Source organism: Clarias gariepinus, chromosome 5 (assembly GCF_024256425.1).
Source record: "Clarias gariepinus isolate MV-2021 ecotype Netherlands chromosome 5, CGAR_prim_01v2, whole genome shotgun sequence".
NCBI lineage: Eukaryota > Metazoa > Chordata > Actinopteri > Siluriformes > Clariidae > Clarias > Clarias gariepinus.
In genome coordinates, this window is record NC_071104.1 from 11516199 (window position 1) to 11526375 (window position 10177).

At 37.1% G+C, this 10177-nt stretch overlaps 1 protein-coding gene across 1 annotated transcript; it reads right to left on the reverse strand.

Annotated features, from left to right (window-relative positions):
• Nucleotides 1-1953: 1953 nt before the first annotated feature.
• LOC128524050 (zinc-binding protein A33-like) lies at nucleotides 1954-6523 on the reverse strand. The gene is made up of 6 exons (XM_053496337.1): nucleotides 4962-6523; nucleotides 4413-4508; nucleotides 4082-4312; nucleotides 3940-3962; nucleotides 3739-3857; nucleotides 1954-3533 (listed from the first exon to the last, which is right to left on the reverse strand). Exons 1-6 carry the CDS (start codon nucleotides 5358-5360, stop codon nucleotides 2998-3000), a joined length of 1404 nt encoding a protein of 467 aa, XP_053352312.1. The 5' UTR covers nucleotides 5361-6523; the 3' UTR covers nucleotides 1954-2997.
• Nucleotides 6524-10177: the final 3654 nt, after the last annotated feature.

The window sequence follows — 10177 nt, forward strand, 5'->3', positions numbered from 1 at the left end:
AATAGAAACAAAAGTGTCTCTATTGTAACTAATGTACTCCATGGTGGTAATTTGACTGGTTTTAAAACGCTAAAAACTAACTTAAAGAACAAACACAAAGGAAAGGTGGTCGGAGCAGTCGTGACGGCAGCGACCTCACCGGCGCCATCTTGTTGATTGTAGAAATTGCAGCCGTTTAGAGAAATGTCCCTTTTTTGCGCTACCTGGCAGTCATTTCACTCAAGTTTGTTTACTGTAATATTTTATTATTAATATAATATAATACCAGTTTATCAAGTGCATGCAGAAGTCCATTCAAAAAAAATCTGCAAATAGTCAAACAAAAACACTGAAAAAAATATATAAAAACTTATACATCACTTCCTCCGTGCGTATAAGACTCACTCACATACAGTATTTAAAATAATTTAGAAATTAAATAATCTATTTCAGATTTAAAAAATTTACATCAAAATAGATGCATGATTATAATTTCATCCTGTGGTTTGTATTTAAAAGCCCTGAACTAAACATTAAAAGGAAAAGTGCTCTGTAGTTATTTGAACTTACTGTAATATTTCGTTATTTTGATTTAATATCTCTTTATTTAACTTTTTTATGATAACTTAAAACCTTTTTCACAATGAACTAATTCAGTGTTTCTTTAAAAAACAAACTTACATAAAAATATGAATCCTTAATGTGCAGTATTTCATTAATAAACTCTAATTAATCTGAAGTGGGAGGAGCTTTACAGAAGATTCTTTGCATCCAACAGCTAGGAATGGCAGTAATTTGTCAGTAAATGTGTGTGTAAAAGTGTGTATGTGTGCTAGTGAGAGGGCTGGAGAATGACAGCTTTCCTCTGTTCCAGTCGAGGTGCTCTCTGACCCTCTAAACATTCTGTTTTACTGAGAGAAGAGTGAGTGGCTTCCATCCTCTGGGCAAATTCTGTCATCACACTTACTAACCATAATGTAGAATCTCCAACTTCAACATCACAGGAGTGTGTCCCTAAGGATACACACAGATTAATCAAACTTTTAGAGCTAAGCTACACCATGTGGACAAGCTGCATAAGTGACTTATAAAGTGCGAGACTGCGAGTGAAATGTTGACAACAATTTATTTTGGAAGTGCAGAAACTTTTACATTTACATCCAGCCCTGTAAACCAAGGCACGCACGGCGGCGACTTTTGCGCGATCAATTCGCAGTGTGGACACACAGTGGTCTGAGTCTCCTGTCTGCTCTAACTGCAGCTGGGACTGCTGCAGGAGGCTATGGTGAGACTGACTGCCTGATTGGGACGTGGGAGGAGCTTACTGCAGAACGTTACTGTTCTTGGAGTCCCCGAAAGTTCTAAAAAGTATCCAATAATGGCAAAAAAGTTGCTAGTCGCTTGTGACGTAGGAAGTTTCCAAGAAGGTTTGAAAGTTACCAGAATTAACGAGAAAGTCAGCAACACTGCAATGCACACTTCTTTTATACTGTTAACCAAAAAATGTTTATTATTCATTATTTTATATATGTTTTCGGAAAAGGGATCCCACGACTTGCCGCGGCAAGCTGTGAAAATGCCCTTCAATACCTGTAGGGGGGAGTCGTGTTTCAGTCTAAAGTATTGTGTGTCTACTGAAGCCGAAAAATGTTATGTCTCTTAGGCGCCCATTGACAGCAAGCGACAGAGCTCATAAACGTGTCAAGCTCAAACTGATATGTATTTATTTTTTATTTTCATTCAGAATTATTATTTTTAGTAGTAGTAGTTCTCCGAATTTATTATTATTATTATTGTAACGCACCCGCGCATGTGTGCAAAAGGACTTTATCAGTTATAAAGTGGTATCAGCAGGTGTGTTTTTCTTAATCCTGACAATAAGTATATCTAGCATTGATTATATGATCTTTTTATTTAAAGTTATTAAAGAACAATGTAACTTATATGCAATTACAAAATGAAAATAATCTGCACTGCAAAGTGTCAAAAAGTTCTGTATTGCACAGAGCACATTATAATCAATATAAAGAGCTTTGGTGTCTTTCAAACCACACCAGCCACACTCATTCCATTTCAATCAATCAGTTTAAACCCTGAAGACTGAGACTATCATGATCACACTAATCAAATTTTGATCTTTTTAATGTTTAATTAAATCGTTAGCTTAGATTTTGTACCAATTGTCAAAAAAAACTGAGCAACTGTTTTGTCGTAATGTCTGATTGATTGTTTTTAGAAATGATGCAGCCAGACAAAATTATAAAATAATGTACAATTTCTGACATTTACAAATAAATTGAATTAATTAATTAAATAAATCAACACAAATAAAGATCTTTACAAAATAGCAAAGTTTAACAAGAAAGACAAATTTCCTAATGTAACTTTTTTCACAATATAAAGCTTTTGAAACAAATACCTACTGTAGGAAATATGTATGTTTTAACAGCATTAAATATACTGTATATTCAGTTGACTCCAAATGGCTCAGCAGAAAATAACATTAGAACATGTCGAAGAGCACTTTACCATAAACTGTGTCCAGTAGAACAAATGTAAGAAACTTGTATTTTTTTTGTCTCTTTTGTCTATGTTAAATAACATTGAGTGTAGCAGAAAAAGAGTAGCGTTTCTTCTTCGCAAATCTACTTAAGTAAAAGTAAAAAGTATGGTGAGGTAAAACTACTCATAAAAGTAAATTTTTTTTAAAGTTGCTTAAATAAATGTAACGGAGTACATCGGATTTCCATGCTTATGGAAGCCTCAACTGAATATCTACAGTATAGGAAAAGTGCTCTGTAGTTATTTGAACTTAATATTACATTATTTTGATGTAATATCTCTTTATTTTAACAGAGTAGGTCATTATTTTACAGTACCTCAAAATCCCTTCAATTTAAATTAATAACTTATAAATAGTAAACTAGTAACTAAAAAAGTAATGAACTGTTCAGTGTTAAAAACAAACTTTCATAAAGAATATGAATCTTTTAACTTGCAATATTTCATTAATGAACTCTAACTGATCAGATTCACTCTTACAGAGAACTGAAGTGGGAGGAGCTTTACAGACCCAACAACTCTTAGGAATGGAAGTAACTTCTCAGAAAATCTGTGAGTGAAAGTGTGTATGTGTGTGTCATTGAGTGGGTCATAGAATAACAGTTTTCCTCTGTCCCAGTTTAGCCACACTCTGATCCTCTGGAGTTTCTGTGTTACTGGGAGCGGAGTGTATGTCTGTGGTGTAGAACGCGCTACATATTCACCATTATTATACTCCACACACCAGATTCCACTTCTGGAGTATATCTCTCCCTTCCTTTGGGCAGATTCTGTCATCACACCCACAAACCACCTTAAACAGTCTCCAACTTCAACATCCCAGTAGTGTGTCCCTGAGGTAAAGCCCTCAGAGCCCAGGATAGGCATATATTCATTAAATCTCTCTGGATTATCAGGAAGTTTCTGTTCCTCACCACTGAATCGCACGCTGGCCAGATCATCAGATACAATGAGTCTAGGATGAGCAGTGTTGGGGTCCAGAGTTACAGGTGCTGAAAAGACACACACACACACACACACACACACACACACACACACACACACACAACCAGTTGGTTAAAAAAAAAAAAAAAGTAATAATAAACATATAAAACCTTCCAACATGCTTTAAACCCTTTTCACTGTGTTCTTAAATTAGAAATATAAACAATGATAATAATAAGAAGAATAGGAAGGAGAAACAAAAGGAAGTCTTACTGTATTGAACAGTGTGCTGCATCTTCTCCCAGACTCTGAACCTCAGGTTTGCCAGATGTTTTGCCACATGGATCAGTGCTCCTGAAAGCTCCTCTGGATGCTGCAGTGTACACTGGGCTCTGAAAAAACATTCAGGAGTCAGTGATGCTGTGGGTTTGGATTCACACAGAGAACGAGAGAGACAGGAACCACATCACTCACCTTTTCACTGTGAACTTGTAGTTCTGTAAAACAACAAAGCAAACATCAGTGGATATGATTTACATTTTTACACAACTGAAATCTGATGATGGAAAGAAGTTTTACTTTCTCACAGTATAAATACTGACTAAATGATCCTCACTTGTAAGAACGAGACGTCTTCAGCTCCCATATCCTCTTCTACGGCTCTAATTGTGTCTGAAAGAGATGATATGTCTCTGCTCAGCTTCTCAATCTTCTCCTTCATCACCTGACTCTTCTGCTCCTCTTCCTCTCTCAGTGCAGCGATACTGGCTGCCTCTTCATCTCGTAGAAACTGGTGAAGCTTCTCAAACTCCTCCTTAATGTGACGCGTTGTGCGATGGGCCTGAATCTGCAGTGAGGAGGAAATCAAATGGAATATAACTGATTATACAATGATGATGTATGTTTATATATAATTATATAATCAAAGCCATGCTATTTATTCTAACCTTTATATATTTTGCAGTCTGACTCCAGTTCAGTTTACATTTTTTAAAGATCTTCAGTTTCTCCTGCAGGGGTTTCAGTGCAGTTTTTAGCTCCTCCTGAAAAAAAAAAAACACACTGCATGGAGATTTACACATCATTAACTCAGATCACTGACAAGAATTAACTGTACTGTGTTTAGCATATAGAAGTATTAGTTATAGTCGTTCATTATGTAAAAGCAAAAGTTATATTCCCTCTTACCGTCAGTCTGCTGTTTTTTTTATAAATTTAGCAGAAAATTATGTAAAGATTAGATTTATTTATATGATGTTGGTTTATTTGCATACACTAATTTAATTCCTGGTGACATTTCAGATGATGAAAATCGGTATATACTGAAATGTCAGACTTACTGGTTTGGTAGTTATAATATAAATAAACTAATCAAAATGTCACTATAATTTTTCTTTTACATATTTAACATTTACCGTATAGAAATTTAAGGCAAAACATTTCCTTCTAATTTTTTTGTCATATGACAGATTATCCCACAGGTACATATTATTTACCTTACAGTTTTTTACTGCCTCATCGATGGGGTTGAATTTGTGGTTGGTGTGTTTTCTTGAAGTCTGACACACCACACACACCGGCTGTTGATCATCCAGACAGAAGAGTTTGAGTTTCTCACTGTGCAGACTGCAGACTGTTTCAGACACTGATGAAGATCTCTGACTTCTCTCCTGTAAGAAAGTCTCACACAAGTTTTTTAAAGCCAGGTTTGTGAGAGGATTCTCCATAGATGACTTCCTCCTACAAACAGGACATTCTCTGGATCCTTTGGCCTCCCAGAACAGCTGCAAACACACTTTACACACACTGTGACTGCATTGCAGAAGAACAGGATCCTTAAAGATGTCACAGCACACAGGACAGGACAAATCCTCCTCTGAAAACTTAGAAGCCATTTTATATTGCTGCTTTTGTTCTTTCCAGTCGGAATGCTCAGAGTTTCGGTTTCATTTAGATAAAAAGGAATCACTCTTTGATCTCAGGTTTGTTTTAGGATAAAACCATGACTTTGTTGGTTTAGTTAATAATCACTTCCTAAGTCATTGCTGAAAAGGAGCCAAGAAAGAAACTGAAAATAAAACGAATCTCACAAAAGCAGAACAATGCAGTCAGTTTATGAATACCTGCAGGCGCCTCAGATTCGACACTTCCTCAATAGGAGGAGTTTTAAAGACACCTATAACCTGATACAGTCATTATTTAAATCAGAAACAGCTCAAAGTGCATACTTAAATGCAATAGTAATTTTTTTTTTCTTTGCTTGAACAAATAACCTTGGAAAATATCCAAAACATGATTAAAATCATTAGATTAAGCTAGATCCTTAGTACAAGTTTATTAGGTTATTTGACAATACTGTTTGGGAAACTGACTTCCTGTTTTGAGAGTGGTGCTTTGTGTACCTTTGTCATGTACGTACAGTACATAAGTCATTCAAATGTCAAACACATTCTACTGTAACAGATCAAATTTTCCTGAATGCACGTTTGACCACTGACGACATTGAATTCCTGAAATTTACGTCCTCATTTATTCAGTCACCTTTTCAATGCTTTGATTCAGCACTCTGTGAATATTCATCCCTTTCAGATTGTCACAGATAACCCCTAGAGGGCAGAAATGACCTCCTGTGGATTATGCCTATTGATTATGGGTGTCTATGATCATCTTACAGTACATACAAAGTGTATATAAACATGGAAAACCAAGTTACACAACTTGGCCCAGGCAGTGTCTCCAGAGTCAAGGCATGGCAATCCAAGCAGATGAAGCGCGCAGCACAGAGCAGGAGGCGCTTTGAAGGCGCTGATGGCAGGGCGTGCATGAGAGCGTGTGGCAGGCAGCTTCCTTCTTGGCATATCTAAGTCAAGTCAAGTCAACGCTTTTATTGTCATTCCAACCATATACAGTACAGTTCAGTACACAGTGAAACAAAACAGCGTTTCTCCAGGACCAAGGTGCTACATACATGCAACAACATAAATTAACAACACAACTCTACTGGAATCAGCTAGCTATGTAACTAAGAGACCTAATTAGCTGACTAGCTCAGAGTGACTATGCAGCAGCTTTAGGAGTGGTGTTTGATCAAGTCTGTGTTCTGACTGTATGCACACCTATGAAGCCATCCTAACGATTTCTATTGGACTTGGAGAGACATGCTTCCCTCAGATTCTCTCTCAACAAACTCTTGTTGTCACGGACTCTTATTTGTGTCTTTGTGTTGAAGCGGCTTATTTATTTATTGATTGATTTATTAAAAGCCTGTAACGCGGACTGCTGCGTATATGTTTGCTCTAACAACCCGTGTTTTATCTCATAGTGGTGCTTTACTATTACTGCTTTAATTGGCATCATGGTTTTGGAACATATTAGACGAACTGGTTTACACTTCCCACAGGAAGAATAAACATGCAATTATCTATTTATTCATCTTTAAAGATTCATTTTTTAAAAGTTACATGGACATACATATAGACAGACATACAGAAAAAAAATTCTGAAACTGATTTCTGGTCATGCAATGTATGAAACGTCAAGATATCATTGAAAGAGCAAGTTCTGACCAATGCACAGACAAAACCTTTATATTATTTATATAACTGTCACATTTCTAGTTGGGATGGTATAATATTGTAGCGTTTTTACGCCCGAAAGGATGGTGGAGAGACGAGTAATTCAATTGCTGCCCAATGCAAATGGCTGGGAGTATTTTATTCAACTCACACAGAGTAATCAGCAGCATAACAACACACACACACATCACACATATCCTGGCTGAAGCCACTAAACCAAATACCTTTTCCCAACAGGGTGAACACATAACAGCCCCTCCCGCAAAGCATGATGGTTCCCAAGCGAAAACCCCGCCCCCGTCACAATATGAACAATTGTAAATGATTCACAAACAAATTCACCTGGTCTTTGCAGAATTACAAACTGCTGAAACTTTGAGCATGAAATCTATTTCACTTCCACATCTCACCCAGGATTAACAGCACTGCACTAACAAATTTAATTAAGACATGAGCTTTTAAAGTCTTACTTTATTTAGAATTCTTATAAAAACATCAAAATAAAATTATCAATTTCAGATTCAAATGATTTCAATTTCATCATGCGGTTTTATGTGTTTTTGGAAGCCCTAAACTGAACATTGAAAGGAAAAGTTCTCTGTAGTAATTTAAACTTAATATCACATTTGTTTTAATAACTCTTTGTTTTAACAGAGTAGGTCATTATTTCATCTCAGCTTTACCTAATTAAACCAATTCACTACTTGCTTTAGAGGAGATTCTTTACCAAAAACATAAAGGGAATAGCAGTATTGTGCCAGTAAATCTGTGTGTGAACATGTGCATGTGTGTGTTAGTGAGAGGGTCGGAGAATGTCAGTTTTCCTCTGTCCCAGTCCAGCTGCACTCTGATTCTCTGGAGTTTCTGTGCTACTGACAGCGGAGTGTATGTCTGTGGTGTAGAACATGCTCCATATCCACCATCATAATACTCCACACAACAGATTCCACTTCTGGAGTACATCTTACCCTTCCTCTGAGCAGATTGTCATCACACCCACAAGCCAGTGTGTACAGTGTCCAACTTCAACATCCCAGCAGTGTGTCCCTGAATTAAAGCCCTCAGAGCCCAGGATACACACACACTCATTAAATCTCTCTGGATTATCAGGAAGTTTCTGTTTCTCATCACTGAATCTCACGCTGGTCAGATCATCAGATACAACGAGTCTAGGACCAGCAGTGTTGGGATCCAGAGTTAAAGAAAAACACAAACACACACACACACACACACACACACACAGTTTGTTTCAATAGGGTTGGACTAACTTAAACATTATGTTAGCATAACACTAGCTAACATTTGCTCACTCACTCATCGTTTATGCCGTAGGGTCACAGGGGGGCCTGGAGCCTACCCCTAGAGACTTAGGTAGGGCACAAGGAGGGATACACCCTGGATAGGGTGCCAATCCATTGCTAGGCACACACATACACACACTCAATCACACACCACAGGCAATTTGGAAATGCCAATTAGCCTAATCTGCATGTCTTTGGACTGTAGGAGGAAACCGGAGAACCCAGAGGTAACCAATCAAGCACAGGGAGAACATGCAAACTCTATGCACAAAGAGACGGGAATCAAGTCTGGCCAGGCCCAGACTCTGGAGGTGCAAGGCGACAGTGCTAACCACTACACCACCGTGCTGCCAATAATAACACAAACAAAAATCAATTCATAAACATATATAATATAACAACATGCTTTATGCCGTTTTCTGTGTGCTTTTAAAATTACAAATGTAAACAATATTTATAACAATTATATCTTTAAACTTCTGTAAGCCAAAACACAAAATCTTTTTACTCAGTTCCTTTATAACACACAGATGTTATACAGAAGTGATGCACATACACTGAGACAGAGCATGGGAGACGATTACCCAGTATCCCACAGAGATCACACAGAGTGTGAAAAAGAAGAATCATTGGCTCAGTTGTGACCACGTGACACTCGGCAGGCAAAGTGTATACATGCTACAGTACTCTTATATCAATGTTTCACTTGTTTAACAAGCTAAAACTTATTTTAAAACACTCGCAATCCAAGGTTCCACTGTAAAAACAATCAGATCTTTCAAAATATAAGTTACATTACATTACATTAAAAATGAAAAGTGAACAAATCATTATCATCATAATTAACAACACAAACACACACGCAAGCAAAAACAAAAATAAGTCTTACTGTATTGGACTATGTGCTGCATCTTATCACAGACTCAGGGATATGACTCAGAACCTCAGGTTTGCCAGATGTTTTGCCACATGGATCAGTGCTCCTGAAGTCTCCTCTGGATGCTGCAATGTACACTGGGCTCTGCAAAAACATTCAGGAGTCAGTGTTGCTGTGGGTTTGGATTCAGAAACACAAAAAATAAGAGAAACAGGAACCACATCACTTACTTTTTCACTGTGGTCTCGTAGTTCTGTAAAACAAAAGTGGATATGATTTACATCTTTTCACCACTGAAATGTGATGTTTCTGATAATGAAAGTTTTACTGTCTCACTGTATAAATACTGATTAAATGATCCTCACTTGTAAAAACGAGACGTCTTCAGCTTTTATCTCCTCTTCTATGCCTCTGATTGTGTCTGAAAGAGATGATATGTCTCTGCCCAGCTTCTTGATCTTCTTCTTCATCTGTCTCTTCTGCTCCTCTTTTTCACTCAGTTAGCGATCCTAGATGCCTCTTCATCTCGTAGAAACTGGTGAAGCTTCTTAAACTCCTCCTTAATCTGACACTCTGTATGTTGGGCATGAATCGGCAGTAAAGAAGAAATTAAATTAAATACACCTGATTATACAGTAATGGAAAATATAAAGTCAAAGTCATGGCATGATTCTAACCATTATATATTCTGCAGTCTGACTCCAGTTCAGTATACAGTCGTTAAAGATCTTCAGTTTCTTCTGTAGGGGCTTCAGTGCAGTTTTAAAATCCTCCTGAAATAAAAAAACATTACACTGCATGGAGACTCTGTGTTTCAGCTCTTATTTTACACATCATTAATTCAGATCACTGACAGGATGTAACTGCAAAATCTACAATATAAGATCAGAAATAAAGTGAACTTAATAGTTATATTCCCTTTTACCATCATTCTGATGGCATTGAAAAATGCAGATGAA

Bases quoted from the DNA above. Each gene is read 5' to 3' on its own strand.
- LOC128524050 (XM_053496337.1), bottom strand. From the start codon at position 5,360: ATGGCTTCTAAGTTTTCAGAGGAGGATTTGTCCTGTCCTGTGTGCTGT. The intron at 3,963-4,081 runs GTGAGGATCATT...GTTGTTTTACAG, and splicing joins AAGACGTCTCGTTCTTACAA to AACTACAAGTTCACAGTGAA. The intron at 3,858-3,939 runs GTGAGTGATGTG...ATGTTTTTTCAG, and splicing joins TACAAGTTCACAGTGAAAAG to AGCCCAGTGTACACTGCAGC.